The sequence below is a fragment of the Ceratina calcarata genome, unplaced genomic scaffold (assembly GCF_001652005.2).
Source record: "Ceratina calcarata isolate Rehan_Ccalc_2016 unplaced genomic scaffold, ASM165200v1 scaffold155, whole genome shotgun sequence".
Classification (NCBI taxonomy): domain Eukaryota; kingdom Metazoa; phylum Arthropoda; class Insecta; order Hymenoptera; family Apidae; genus Ceratina; species Ceratina calcarata.
Genome location: NW_017136741.1, coordinates 114,949 through 130,871, shown reverse-complemented (window position 1 = coordinate 130,871; position 15,923 = coordinate 114,949). Strand labels below are relative to the sequence as shown.

General features: G+C 42.0%; 2 protein-coding genes across 6 annotated transcripts in view; one reads left to right on the top strand and one right to left on the bottom strand.

Annotated features, from left to right (window-relative positions):
* The first annotated feature begins 435 nt into the window (after positions 1-435).
* Positions 436-4,625, top strand: MetRS-m (Methionyl-tRNA synthetase, mitochondrial). Its single transcript, XM_018037084.2, has 7 exons — positions 436-1,514; positions 2,567-2,701; positions 2,796-3,070; positions 3,154-3,373; positions 3,445-3,668; positions 3,741-3,975; positions 4,051-4,625. Exons 1-7 carry the CDS (start codon positions 1,262-1,264, stop codon positions 4,611-4,613), a joined length of 1,905 nt encoding a protein of 634 aa, XP_017892573.1. The 5' UTR covers positions 436-1,261; the 3' UTR covers positions 4,614-4,625.
* Positions 4,626-6,506: 1,881 nt separating this feature from the next.
* The window catches only part of Dop1 (dopamine receptor, D1), a 43,887-nt gene continuing 34,470 nt past the window's right edge, over positions 6,507-15,923 (bottom strand). The window contains exons 2-7 of one of the 5 annotated variants that reach the window (XM_018037085.2): positions 8,727-8,796; positions 8,072-8,381; positions 7,509-7,647; positions 7,342-7,445; positions 6,949-7,231; positions 6,507-6,791 (exon numbers count right to left, since the gene is read on the bottom strand). In XM_018037085.2, coding sequence (XP_017892574.1) covers positions 6,507-6,791; positions 6,949-7,231; positions 7,342-7,445; positions 7,509-7,647; positions 8,072-8,381; positions 8,727-8,796 — 1,191 coding nt within the window. Of the gene's footprint in view, positions 6,792-6,948; positions 7,232-7,341; positions 7,446-7,508; positions 7,648-8,071; positions 8,404-8,451; positions 8,797-15,923 lie in introns of those variants that run through there. The other 4 variants (XM_026819709.1, XM_018037089.2, XM_018037087.1 and 1 more) reach the window with 4 other exon arrangements.

Below are 15,923 nucleotides of genomic sequence, written 5' to 3'. Positions count from 1 at the left end.
CAATATACATATTATTTTGTTAACACGTCCACAGCACCCCCTACTGAGACATGTCGATACTAAACTGTCACGATCTACATAGATCCTCTGCTGTTTCGTACTTTTTAATTATTATTCTTTCGCATTATCTCATTCCCTTCGTCGCCTTTCCTACAATTCCTATTTTACTAAGAAATTGCGAACTTGGTCGTTGTATCATTTAATAATGAGCGATTATGAAAATCGATTACAAGAATAAATAATACATACAGGAGTATAACTTTTTATTAAATTAATCTTCTTCTAAATCTGAACATTCCTAGAGTGTGCAATTGCAATACAGATATGATTTCAAAACTTTGTGTTCTAAACGTCAAAGCATATACGAAGGATCTTATTATTAAAATCGTCAGGGAATGAATCTTTTAATTTCGTTTCGCATATACGCTTGTACAGCTGTTTATAAATAATTTACATAGAAAGAATTGCGCGAGATAACGCCGTGAGTGTCACCACCTAGTGCAACATCGAAAAATTAGCTTCTGAACAACGGCGAGCAATTTCTGTCTCTAGACCAGGTCTAGGTGAGTCAGATATACGAGACGAGAACGACTGACGTTGCGGAAATGATGCGTCACAATATGGGCGGTGTTCAAGCTAGAGTCCTTATTAATCAATCATTACCGATCGATCATTATCTATGTCCGCTTAATCGTTTTATAAATCTCTTACTTTAATAACGAAAACAGTTGCGTTCGACCTCGATGACAACGTGACATCTACAAGTTTACTCGTTCATTCGCTTGAACGTTCGTGAGCATACATTCTCATCCAGCCAGACCCGTATCTACGTCATATACGAATCTCTCGAATAGACATAAAAATCCTTGACTTAATCTTTTCATAACGTTTAATGTTCAGCAAATCTTTCAAATGGGGAATTACGGTGGAAGTAAAGAAGAAATCGACCGAAACGAAATAAAAATTATGATGTAACATATTGACATCTAACGTATTCGCTTCATACCAATTCAATACGAAAATATCATTTCTCTATTTATTACCTAACTTATACGTTGTATAAATGTACATCTGCATGCACTATTTTACGTCCCGCCAAAATCTTTCGGGTATATATAGTTTGTCCGAAGCAGAATTTTTTGGCACGTGTGCAGTGTGTGCACGTATGTAGTATGTACAACATACTTTATAAATACATGTGTAATGTGTGTAGGGTGCGCGTATTATGTTCATTGATATTTAATTAAATGTCGAATGATCCATGGCAACTTTCTCACGAAATATTGTACGATTATCGGTACTAACGTTCAAGAACGTTTCAATCATTACGAGTAATTGCAACAAAAGATACATCATGATGTCCCGAGCTAGGCTTGAGAAAGCTGTAGAGAATCTCGAGAAAAATCCTTTTTTCAATAAGTACGCTGATAAAATAGCGAGATTTCAACAAACTAGTCCAGAAGAATTCTTGCAGCGTGTCGAAAGTCAGGAGAAAAAGTTGCAGCAAAAGAAAGGTAACCTATGAAATATTCAGAAACATCATTTGCACACTATTTTTAATGCGTTGAATGAAAATCGACCTGTTGATCTTTAGTACTACTTAAGATTTCGATACTGTACGTGTGTTACATACAGTACTAAAAAAATCTGCTACTGAACTTTAGCTTAGACAAAAACAAGTAGTATATGTACCGATGCGATTCTTTTATGTATCTCTATTATTGAATTGAAGAAAAACAAGGAGAAGAGCGTAAATTTTATCAGAGCGAAGCAAAACCAGAATTGGACGAAGGAAATCGACCTAGGCAAGCACGATTAGACACGATAATGAAAGTGGACATGATACGAGACAAGACAAAGGATGAGATCGTGAACATTTGGAAAGATTATCACAGAGATAAAGATTATATATCTGGGATACTGACTCCAGAACAGTTCGATAAAATGTTTGAGCTTGGGAAAAAGTATTCAACGTTTTTATTGCCACTACCTAGAAAGGAAGGATACGAATTTATCGTCGTTCAATTCTACGGATTAGAAATCCACATGACACCACTCCTGTGGTATCAAGCTCATAAAGAGAATGCACCAGAATGTTTAACCATGGTGCATTACACAGAATTTAAAGATGACAAAGGGATCGTTCTTATGCGGGGTGAATTCGATGATAAATGCATCAGTGTACAAGAAGCGCAGTGCTTGGCGAATGAATTGCAATTGTACTATTGTACAGACAGCCCCAAGAGGCAGCAATTATTAGAAACCTTTACCAATAGACCCGACGAATTTAAGCACATGGATCTTATAGCACAATTAGAAACGATTCAGTTAGAGTTTCAGAATAAATAATTATTTTTACTGTACACACTTCCTGTAATCCTGTTTCATTTATAAATACTGTATTTCGGATTTGTATAGAATGTCCTCGAAATAAATGAACAGAGTGAACAAATTTCTATCGAGTTATTTATTAGAAAATTGAATAATACAATTACATATCATATTTCGTACGTCTGGAAGTAGCCTAATTAGTTCTGATGGATAAATGTTGATACTATAATTACAGTCCGCTTATCGAGGTCATTCCCATTCTTACTAAGAAAACGACCACCACCGTGGACCCATATTCAGAAGAGTAATTTCAGTGATCATGCGGTTAAAAATATGTACATCACTACGCCTATATTTTATGTAAATGCTGGTACGTAATTATTGTAAACGTGGAAAAATTTTATTGTTCGTAATTACGATAGCGCATATAAATGTAGGGGCTGACTTTTTCTGTATTCTTTTAGGACCACATATCGGACATGTTTACACAGCCGTTTTGGCTGACGCCATAGCTAGATTCAACACCATGCTAGGACATTCCGTATTCTTATGCACCGGTACCGATGAACACGGCACGAAAGTCCAGAAAGCTGCGAACACCGCGGCCTTACCGATCCCCGAATATTGTACCCGGGTCTCGCGACAATTTCAAGACGTGTGCGACAATTTCCAAGTTCAATATTCAAGATTCATTCGAACGACCGAAACGCGGCATCGGGAGGCGGTTCATCACTTTTGGGTTGTTAAACTTATAAAGCATCGCTTGCAGATTCGACGAGAAACGAGAAGAGACATGGAGTACATGAAGTAAAAATGTTGCAGAATCGTTTAGAAAATAATGGACACATTTACCGAGGCAAATACGCGGGATGGTACAATGTATCTGAAGAAGCGTTTGTCTCGGACAAAGAAGTATTACACAAATCATCAGCTACAAACGCATTCACAGAATCAGGAGACGTTTTAGAATGGACAGAGGAGGACGGTTATAAATTTCGACTTACTTCATTTGTAGATGATCTGAAATATTGGTTGAAGGACGGTAAGTTCGTTTTATTTGACGAATTTCACCGAAGAAAGGGACCACTTTCATACTCGAAATATTATATTTAGAAAATGTAATACAACCGGCAATGTATCGCAACTCTTTGGTCTTCTGGTTGGACGATCTACGAGATTTAAGTATTTCTAGACCTGTCGAGAGAGTGCCGTGGGCGATTCGTACTCCATCCGACGAGTCTCATACGATATACGTGTGGTTGGACGCGTTAGTAAATTACCTAACTGCGCTGGGATATCCAGATAAATCGTTTACAGAATTCTGGCCACCTGTACAAGTACATACTTTCTTCGTCCATTTTACCTCGAATGATAAATGAAAGAGATTCTAAGAGTCTATCCCTGAACAGGTCATAGGAAAAGATATATTGAAATTCCATGGCATATACTGGCCGGCGTTCTTAATTGCCGCTGGCCTCGAGCCTCCGAAGAAACTTGTGTGTCACGGGCATTGGGTCATTCAGGATAAGAAAATGTCCAAGTCCAAAGGAAATGTGATCTCGCCGTCCACAGCCGTTCGTGATTTTACAGAAGAAGGTCTGAGGTATTTCCTTCTGCGACAAGCTACGTTACAAGCAGACGCAAGTACGGGAAAAATTCTACGAAATAACTCCAGCATTGCGCGTCGCATTTTACAGTATGGACATTTGTTCGTTGCAGATTACAACAAGTCTAAAGTTCGGAAAGTGTTGAATTCAGAGCTTGCCGATACTTTGGGTAATTTAATTAATCGATGTTTTGGTCCGGCTATAAATCCAAACAAAGTGTTACACAACTCGGCCGAATACGCTGACATTTTGGAGTCTGATGTGGCTCGTAGGAACATAAGTTCTTTGGAAGACCTAGGCGAGAAAGCTAAGAAACATTACGAGGAATACAATCTTCATCACGCGATAGAAGCAGTGATGGACACATTGCATATTACTAATCAAATGTTCGAATATCATCAGCCGTGGTGTTTAATCAAATGCAAAGATCCCGATTCCTTAAAAGAACTCGAAGCTGTGATATCTTTGGCCCTAGAGAATTTACGAGTGGCCGCACTAGTGTTGCACCCTATCATACCGAAGCTGACGTCCGAGCTCCTCGAATTCCTTCAAGTCCCGATGGAGAGGCGTACTTGGAACGACACGAAACCGCTTCATTTAACGAGCGCATCGCACAGTACGAGACGACATGTTCCGTCAGAAAATATAATGTTCTTTAGAAAAATAAAGAATTGAATAAAGAAAGAATATGCGTAATTACTCTGTTGAACAAGTAGGTTGGTAGGATGACGAGGATATGGTGGAACGTTTTAAGTTTAATACTCGCGTGTGGAAGTCTTACGCTAATATATTTACAGAGAACGATCATTCAAATATATCATTAGTATACATCGACACTGTGCACGTGTCCGCATTCCGACAGGATAGATGTCAGATCGTTTGTTACTTTAGCAATAATATCCAAGCCTACTCTCCCACCGGAATGCAGTGCACTTCGCAAATCGCTGATACAGATGCATGGAAGAGGTTCGATGAGCGTCAGTTGCGTTTCGCGAGGATTCCTTTCGTTTGTTGGATAAACGACGCAGATTTTCAGTTGTTTAGATTTAACGGGTTAGATTCACGACATTGTTGCGAGCACACCTGAACGAGTAATCGCTTACAATGCGATCACGCGTGGTGGTGGTGGTGGTCAACACGTTCGCGTCCCGTCAAATAGAAAAATAAATAAATGACTATTTACAAGATGGCAAATGAATCTGTGCGGGTTCCACCGCGATCCTAATACTAATATAAGCTACAGACGTTACTATTAGTGCTTCGTGTAACATCCAGCTTTACACTGTAGATGCGCTATCAACATGATTTAATGTAGTAGTTACAATTGCTTTATGCGAATCAGAGTATTCTAGATATACTAATACTCGAATTTCTCTACGCACGAATCTCCTTTATATTCTTTCTCTCGTAACTTTTTCACCGATCGATCCTATACTACTGTTCGGTTCTGACCGCGACGATTCGCGTTCCGATTTCGTTTTCTTGTAAGAGTGGATCACGGATATGTTTCGAACTACCTTCTGGTGATTGTCTTTAGGATAATTCTTTAAAATTCTTTGCGTCGACGAGTTCTGTTCCCATTTTGCGGACAAGAAATAAGTGTACTCTGTAAAAAGACTCGCGTGTAACCTTCGCGCCGTTCTCGCTTGTCGAATTTGAACAGGAAGTAGGAAGAGAACAGGAAAGAAAAGAATTTTCATCTTTTCGCCGGTACGGATGGAATCGATACGTTGCCAAGCCAACAGGTATTGCTCACGACGTTCAGCGGATACGAATTTTTATCGGCGAAACAATTCGTTTTTACATAGATAAACGTTGAAACGTATGCTCTCGACATTCAGAACAGTTCTATGCAATGCATTTGTAATTTTAATTCGGATCGCGTTGCTCGTTAAGTACATAGTATAGAACACTCATTATCATTTCTCCAACTCGTTACTCCGAACGGCAAACTTCTCGGTCACGATTGTATCCCGGATATACAGAAATTTCGTTCACTGTTACTTATAGAGAACTTGGAGAACACGTTAGACACGTGTAGCGACATCGTACATACCCGATGATGATGAGATGATATGTCAACGAGAGGAAGGACGAAATGTTTTCGAGCACGCGGTCTTGAATAGTACGTCGATCATGCGAAGACGAGGGAGGGCGGCGGGGGATGGGGGATGTTTGTTTGCTGCACTGCAGCTGTAGCAGCGTTAAAAGATTAAAACAAGGATACCAATATAAACAACGTCGGTTCGGCGTGCGTCACGTGACCTATTCTGCGACCCGTTGGTTCATTCTTTCGATTAATCGACGTGCTATAACGTTACCGCGTACCACGCGTTCGTGATGAAGTGACCCGGTAGCAGGTTCAACGATCGCGATAGAAAACTGTGAATCGCAGCCTACCTAGCTAGCCGTGGGAGGAAGTCGATTCGTGTGTAAGTAGTTTACAGTGCGTGCGATCACCGTTCGATGGGAAAATCGATAAACTGTTCGGGACTCAAGTCGTCGACATTACAATCGATTTGCGCCATTTCCTTTCTTCCAGAACATAACGATGACTCTCGAATCGAATTATATCGCGCTGACGATAGTATCGCGATGCCTTTGCGCCATTAATCCGACCTGGCAACTGTCCGCGCTCGATCTTGGACTAATATTGCATTCGATCATGGACCCGTTCCGCTTCTGCACCACGACGGACCGGAATTCTCCGCACTCGCTGGTCGACGGCTGGTTCCCCCGGGCTCGTGCACCCTTCGTCAGGATCCTCTTGAACGCTTCTCGGAACTCTGTGTTGAAGATGCTGTAGATGATCGGATTGAAGGCCGAGTTGCTGTAGCCAAGCCAAGTGAGTACCTGTCACACACCAAATTCACCTTCAATATTGCCTCTCTCGTTTGCCTATTGTATCGTTCGCACGGCGAACGTTAACCACGCTATTTCGTTCGACGAAACGGCGCGCGGCGGTAGAAATCGTAAAGACGTGATTCAGCTGACTGAAAGCGATTCGTACTTGGAATGCTCGAATTGATATGCAGGTCTTGCAATACGCAGCGACGATATTCACGCAGAAAAAGGGTACCCAGCATATTAAGAAAACGCCCATGATCACACCGACTGTAATCGCGGCTTTGTGATCGGACACGTGATACGGACTCGTCGGCTTCGTTTTCGTCTGCGGTTTCGGTGGTTTGTTGCGTGTGCTCTTCGAGCGAAAACTTTTGGCCATTGACGTGTCCGGCAGCTTCGTTACTGCGCGGATGCTTTTCACGTGTTTCTGCGCGTAGCAATAGAGCCTGGAAACAATGAAATGGCATCTTGACAAAGAGTATCCCTTCTAGGGTCAGCTTCTTCCGAGAAATTCCAGTTAGTTACGAAATTATTGGGGTAATTCATTTAAAGTTACCTGCAATAAATTCCTATCATAACGAGACAGGGCACGTAAAAAGATATAGAAGAGGATACCACCGCGTAGGTGGGCGTGAGGTCCAAGGCGCACATAGGGTGTTCCTGAAAATGTGATCGTTAGTTAGAATCCGCTCTCTCGTATTTCTTATTCTCTCGCGTACCTACCTCTTCGTCGTACATCATGGGTTCGTCGTCCGCTCGGTGGAGGCCTAGACTGATGGGTACGAAGGATATGAGGCCCGCGAGCAACCAAACGATAGCGATTCCAGCGAACGCGACTCTTCTCGTCACCCAGCGACCGTATCTGATCGGAAAAACGATACAGGACGTTATCGATAATCGTGAACAGAGGAATGAGTACGGATGGGGGGTAGTGCAGCTGAGCTGGATAAAATAGTATTTTAAGTCATACATATATGAATAGTACAGGTACGTATTTCTTTCAAATTATATATGTATGTATATATGTATGTATATGCATAACTTGCTGGTCGAATCTATTACTAACAGATATGAAATGGGAGAACGTCGATTATCCGAACTAATTGGGAGACAGGCTCGTTCGAAATCTGATCTCGTCGATTCGTAATATGAAATATTTGATCGAAGAATGAAATAAGAAGTTCTACTGAGAACATTCGGACGTTCTAAGAACAAACATTTGGGAGAACCGTCCGGATAGTTGACGTTCCGAGTTAGCTCTGATTGTGATGACAATATGAACTTGCCTGAGAGGATCCTTTATGTGAATGTAACGATCGAGAGAGATCGCGCAAAGGTTCAGAATAGAGGCAGTGCTGCACATAACGTCAAAGGCGATCCAGGTGTCGCAGAATCGCGGGCCGAACACCCAATAACCGAGAAGATCGTTCACCCCGGCAAACGTCATAACCAGGCAACCGACGAACAGGTCGGCTATCGCGAGGGACGCCAGGAACAAGTTTCCTATCCTCCGTAAACCGCGGTCCGTGTAAATCGCCACGCAGACTAAAATGTTGCCCGCGACGGATAAAAATATCAAGATCAGGAAGAGAAATCCTGAAAGAAGCGGGCGAACGAACTGGACTAGTGGGGGGTTGATCAAGCTTGCACGAGTAATTTCACTCACCCCTCGAAGAGTCACTCTGTCGGAGATGGCGACAGCGCGGAAATCTTTCGCGATTAGCGAGTACGCGGACATGTACTTGGGACGCGAGACGAACGGGCGGGAAATGGAATGCTTCGTGTTGAATCGTAATCGATGGTAATAGATAGGATGATGGTGGTGGTGGATCGAGGAAGGGAACAGCTTATTGTTAGATCAAAGTTTTCGAGTGAAGGACCTCCCAGAGGGTTGTCTTCGAGGGGCGAGTCGCGATCGATCAAATGGGAAGTTTAGCGAACCAACTAGAAGCGCCGACAACAACGAGATACTCTCTTCAGGCAGATCTTCTTCCCCGTCTGTCAGGTTATTCTGCGAACAGACAATCAGATTTTCTAAATAGTTGTAACACATTGTAATTCGTGAGAGACGGCGATCGCGAATTAGTTGGAAGTCTAGTTTAGGGACAGGCGGTGAGAGCGATCCTCTTCCTCGATAGAAAGTCCGAAGCTCTCGTTTAAAAATATAGCGCAGGTTTTTGACTGTAAGAAGAGCCGTGTGTTGCGCGTTTATGCTGCCGCCTCTATTTTCTCCTTACATTTTCCCGATATTTCACACAGCAAAGCTGTAGATACACCAGGAATAAACTCGAGATTCGTATTCAGGGAAAATCGATACTACAGACGGACCAAGATGACGTCGGGTTTACAGGCTTTTTATTTATGCTTGAACGCGTTGTCTGTCAAGCCGTTCTATCCCATCTCGAAGACACGTAAAAATATCGCGAGATGAAGGGTGCCAGGGCAGTAAGAGCCTCCGTCTACTCCGTTTTCATAACCAGTAGAACGCTCCTAGAACCTTGCTTATTAACGTGAGATCGATGAGCCATCGTCTCGCTCTTCGTCGTGTAAATACAAATTGGGCATGTGTACATAGATCAATTTTGTTTCCTGTCCACTCAAGACAGTATCGACGGCAATGATTCAAAACCGGTAGGAGCTGTACTTCTCTCTTTACTGTCCTGTTGGAAAAAACCTCGGCATCGCTTGGTGGTGCATCGATTTTCTAGAGGTAGCGCGCAACGCATGCATATGCAGAAGGAAACGTTTTTATTGTGGCCCGACGTTACTCAGGCTTCTCGCCGAGTTACTACTTAATTGAACATTAAGGATAACGAAGCGAGTCGCGTCTTTCACTTCGCATTACACAACTCTTCTCACTCGGTTCGTTCACGTCGGTCATGTGTAGGAAATAAGGTAGATTATATTGGTTATTTACAGTTACGATAGAAATTCCGCGCTCGCATCCGCCCACGTGTGCTAAGAGGAAGATTTAGTCGTAGCAGAGGGAGAAGGTGTCTCATAAATACCAATTGTTGCCATAAGCTGTACGAATCTCTCCTTCGCACTCTGTGATTCTCGTTTCTACATTTTAGTATGTAACAGCGAATCGTTCTAGCGAAGATCGATCCGTTTCCAAATGACTATAAGAAGACACGTGTCGCGAAGATATTTGAGATAAAACTAGGGAATCTAAAAATAAGACACGCCGAATCTGGGATGTTAGAGATTTACGATTCGCCCTCGTGTCTCCAGGGACTAATTGCTCTTCCGGTTCAATTTCGAGCGTCCAACTTCTAGTTCCAGTTTCATTTTAAAATAAATAATCTCCGCGGACGGTGTCATTTCGATAATCGAACGGAGATCCATATTGTTAATCTGTTTGATTTTAAAAATTAGCGAATGCGTAAAAATCCGTTGAAACGATCGAACGGGAAACTTGATGCAGCATTGTTCCTTGCTCTTTGCTATCGTTCAATTTATCTTTTCTTTGGTCTCGACAATGAGAGCGAAGTTACCGCGGCTGTTGGAAGTTCGGCAGGACTTAAGTTCGGTCGACGTCGACCATTAATAGCACGGGGGAGGCTCTACTCGAACCTCGATTTACCTCCGCTCTATCATTTTCGGCTCGCCAGTTTCCACTCGCTTTCACCGGTTCCATTTACTTGTTTATTTATAAAAGCATCAACGGGTGATTGCGTACTTTAAATCCAGCTCGGATCAACTCGGATGATAAATAGACCGGCGATTTTTATTGAAAATAGAATAATACTGCAGTCCGGGGAACGTAATTTTCCTATGTAATCGAACTATTCACAGCCTAACGATGTGTATCTACGATTACATTGTCTCAGTGATTGTATTCATTCTAGTCTTTTGACTCGAGCGTCAAATCTTTTTAACAGCGGTGAATCGTGTCGTAGGAAATTGTACAGTGAGATATCAGAAGCACGTTCTTTCCTCATTCCAGAAGGTGGCCGCTCGTAATTACGAGTAACGAAATGCAAACAGTACAGCAACCGCGATGTTATTTCTTCGTTTTAATGAAACTTTTGTAACGTTCTACGAATGGATTCCCGTGCATTATTCACGCATAAACTCGAGCCCGAAGACTGCGTGGAGCGCGTTAGCGCGATTAATCGTTTCGCGTAATTGAATTCTCGAATGCGCACGCAGTGTTGCATAATTTATTTATTACCTGCAACAACGTTCCTGCGTCTGATGCACATCGGTCTGGAAATAATTTCCGAACGAACTAACGCGCGCGTTCGTTTACTAAATCTGATTGTCTGTTTAACGTTTCCAAGTCTGTGCTACGAGTTAGTGGCATGTTTCTCGTGCAGTAAGTTCATTTCTCATCGGCAACGTGCGTGGATTAAATTAGGTAACGATACAGTTTGCTGTCCCGCATCTTTCGGCTCGTGCAAACTATTCCACTCGATAACGTGGAATCTGCTCGGAGAATTGGAGAGACTGGAGCGCGTAAGGGCGCATGTCCGCGCTAATTAGAGCATTAACAGGCTCGTTTGTCACGGCTATGGTGCAGCTACTGTAACAACGATTGTGACGACCACCAAGTACTATCGTAGCCACCTGGGGCTGCCTTTTCCTTGCTGCTCGAACCCCTATCTCCTCGAATCTAATTAGGTCCCCGGTCAGCCGATCGACCGAACCAGAGAAAGTGACTCGCGGAAGGCGCCAGTGCAGTGGATCGAAAATTACTTTTCAAAACACGATATCAGTCCTAAGTTTCTTTATTTAAACATTTTATTTTACGATCTATCGTTCTACGTCTCTCCAGTAGTTGAAACTCCTGCGCGGCTTGCCGGCCGTAAAATATCCGTCGTTCGTCCATCTATCATTCGTTTAATCGAATTTCATCATTATCGAGACATTTAACTTTAGAGGGACACGGTTTTATTTTTATTTCGACGCATAGCCGTTTCGACTCTGAAAAATGTGGATTTATCCGACATCCCGCATGCTGTCACGTTCGTTCGTTGCCTTGATTTCCGCCGTTGAACTTTCCGAGTAAAAAAACACAATACTGGTTGTCAGCGACATTCAATATCCGTTGGTCGAATTTTGAAAAGGCATCGTGATACACGCGTGAGCAGCTTATCAACGAAAGGCGCGGAATTTCGTCGAGAGATATACAAGCGACACTTGTTTCCTCCTATTTACAGCCACCTGTTTTAACGGAACAACAATGCATCGGGCAAATCTATTTGTCGATTCGCGTGCCGGTAGCTTAATTAAACGACAAAATGTACACAGGGTAAGTAACAATAGTCGATTGCGATAATGCGGATCTTTTTTTTTTGTTTCACTGAAAGAGGTGTTAAATGAATTTAATAGGATCAATTTAGATTCTCTGTTGACTCACGATCAGCCTGTGTGTGCATATGAACTGAAAAGCACACTTGCACACCGTTTGGCAAAAAACAGAATTTTTTAATGGAGATCGAGAGAGACGGAAAGATAAAAAGGAAATCCGATTTGGTTTTATTTGAACCGAGTCAGATGGTAGCCAGTTCGGAAGAGTTTCGGTGGAAAATCCACGGAAAGTCGCGTTTGATCGCGTTCCCCATTTGCCGCGAAATGATCCGGCCGTTTAATCAGCGAAATCGGTTTCGAGTTAACGAGATATCGGGGGCAAGCTCGCTCTTCGCCTTCCGCGCGAGCAAGAACACGGAGAAATTGATTCCTGGCCAAGCCAACAGGTGCGATTATCGCTCGAGGACTACGTAATTTGCGTTAACTCGCGAGACCAGCCCGCTGGCCCATCTGAAAATCGTTTCGCAACGAATTCGCAGCTCTCGATCAAACACCGAAATCCTCTATAAACTACTTCAACCTTCCGCAACTTCGTTTCTCGATTATATTAGTAGACCGCATTTTCTGCGGCTATCGACGTGGGAAATAATATGAATAATGTATCTAGTACACGCAAAAATTTCGATTTATTTTTCATAAAGATCCAGCAGTATCGCATTTTCCGGGTGCTTGTTTGAAGTTGAACTACGTTCTACTACTAGCCTCTTACTCACGATGCCGTTGGTGCTCGAGCCGATAATAAACCCGTCGATTATAAAATATGCTCTAATCTCTCGGCCCACTTAATCTCGCGTTACAAGGATCAACCTCAGATTTATCGTTATTGTCCAAGCTGCGATATTACGTTTTCCAAATCGATTTCCTGATCAATCGAACGGAAGAAATTACTTTTTATTTCCACGTTCTTGTCTGTGTTTCACGTAACGGTCTTATTCGTTCGATCACATTTTCATTAACCAATACTATATTAATTAACAATATTATTATATTAACAATATTAATTAACGTCACCGTGAAAGGGATGCCCGCTTTGTAACAGTTTGAATACCTTTTCTTCCAATTGATAATTTCGTACCTAGGATTGGTGCCACGAACGCTTGAAACGGACCTCGACGATAACAATATAGTAGATCTCTGTTAACAGAGCCCCCAATTATAATTAACTTTGTCGAAATGGTAATCATTTTGAGAGAGAGAGAGAGAGAGAGAGATGCAATTCTAATTATTTAAAACCATTCGCCGCGTGTAATTGTGAAACCTGTGCACGGTGTAATTGAAGTAATTAGTTTCCGGCGCGGCAGTTCTCGATGTATCGAAAAATACCGTAAACTGTAAATAAATTAGCATGGCCAGTAGACGCAGATGGAGGTCACCGAGAGCAGGGCATTGGTCGATATGCCAACGTCTCCTGGCTGCAGGTGCACCTGAGGTCATACACGAGCTTGCGCAACCTGCATCCTACGTTTAACGTTGCGTGCCCACCTCCTCTCAATTTTTCCGTAAAGAATCAATTTTTCGCCCAAGGATCAATACAAAGTACCAGCTGAAATTATCCTTCGTTCAATGCGTTCCATCGATCAGCATCGTCTTACCGTAAATGCACAGAAAGTGTGTTTGAATCGAGCCAGAGAATAATCGAAATTAAAAAAACCTGACAAAAATACTTCTTAAATCATTACAATATTTATACACGTGCAGTGCGATTACGTTTGACGTTATTTTACGTGGTAGTAGTTGTGACTGACTTACTCTGGGCAAGTGTCACAGTATCTTTAAAAATAACTAGTCGAGAGGTTCCTGACTGACACCTTTCTGTTTGCTGTCAAATGCATTTAGTGTAGAGGTAAGCGCGTTATCGTGTCGCTCGTTAATATTCCGTCCGCGGACGTCTACTGGTTTAATGGCAAATTTCCAGAGATAGAGACAGAGTGAGCTTCTCCTGATTCTCAACTGTCTCCGCCGCCGTTAAAATCTAATTCAGGAAACATCGCGCGAAGCTTCTTCACTTCACTTTCCGATGCAACAAGGCCCCGTTTACGTGTGTAGGCACGGATTTAACTGTTTGATTACTATAATGTAGATAGTTGGAGCAACGTCATTAGCACACGCCGGTGTTCCAAATATGATCGGCTTAATAATTGAACGTCCCTAATTAACATTTTAAAATCGAACTCGTCGGTGAAACTCTGATTTAATCAGCGTTCAATGTAGCATTTTCGCAAATTTCTTTACGATATTACTGTTCCAATCTCGTCTATTTATATTTGAGGCACGTTCTTATTGAAGTACAGCAATCTCATCCAAATTTATTATCGAAATTCTTATAATAGTACGACTTTAAATTAAATTGCTGAAGCGGAATACATAAGCAATAAATTACGTATATGTATAGTTCCTTTTCGTGTTACGAACGTCGGTAGTTAAAGCGATGTTCTCGCCGAAGATAAACCGTATCGTCGAAATTCAGCCGCGCAACATCCCCCAACCAGTTCCACCGACGAAATTAACAAGCGTCATCGTGCAAGTTCGAGCTTTCTGAATAGCGTCTGGCCTCCTCCGGCCAGAAAGAGGGTGAGGCTGAGGGCAGGGATTTCGGACGGAAGACCTACCCTACGAAATTGCTTTCTCGTTACAACACGAGCAAACCGGCAATAAACCACCACTCATATGAATCTACTTTCGACGATGCTCTTTAATTCTGAAACAGGATGCAATTTGCTGCAAGTGCAGTTCCTATTATTGGTTGTTGGCGTTCTCTCTGAAATTTATTGTCGATCAGACCGTTTATTGCATTTTTACAGGGAGATTCTATAACGTATATTCTCATCGTTACTGACTGTAGTTTTTACTTTCATTTCAGTTTCGTTCCAATCATGAGGGGTTCCAAGGCTACTGGAATTCATCCTTGAACTTATTACTAGATCAGTCTGTCACACCGAACTCTTCAAGAAGGAATTAATGTAGACATGGATTTGAAACCACTCCTGAAACGTAATCGCTGTTTCAAGCGACTTGACTAGTATAAACGTATCCTTGTCCGATTCAATTTCCCTCGATTGTCCCGATATCTTGTTCAACTGCGGAAGTTCTCCGGAATTTCGAAAACTCATCGTTGGGAGCTGACCGAGACGATGGTAGTGATAAAATCAAGGCTGACGGTTAGTAGTTCACCGTTACCAGACGCGACGAAGACTTTGAAGCGACACGAATAAGAAAGGGTCGAATGGGAGAATCACATTCACGGATGATGAAACGGAAAATTACGTTTTTACAAAAGGGGAGATGGAAACGGCACGGATGATGAACGAACGACTCTCTCTCCAAAGCTGTCACGGGCAAAATATCTTTCGACTTCGCGTGAACGTGCTCCACCAAATACACAGCAACACTTGAAACGACGTCGCGGATTGATTTTACCCTTCCAACAATTTCATCATATGATGTTGGTTAATAAGTAGATTCAATGCATGTACGAGGAAAGCGAATAGAAAATATTATAAGCCGAGTGCGCGGATGTTTAGAGATAAAAAATTCTTCTTAAATCTCGTTCATTAAGAAAAAATTTCATTTTCCACGGTCTAGTAATAATTTTCAATCTTGTTAGTATCTATACGTGGGAAAAAGTTCTTCAGCAGGTATAATATTATAACGTAACGGAACTATAAATGAACTTATTCAGCCTTTAAACTCACGCAACAACGCGTTACATTAGCTTCGGTTAAATGAAATGCATAACAATAAATGAAACATTCTTCGTTTCTATCATGCAACAATAGTAATATTAACACTAGAAAGACTGACACTTAGTATATACCTATATTG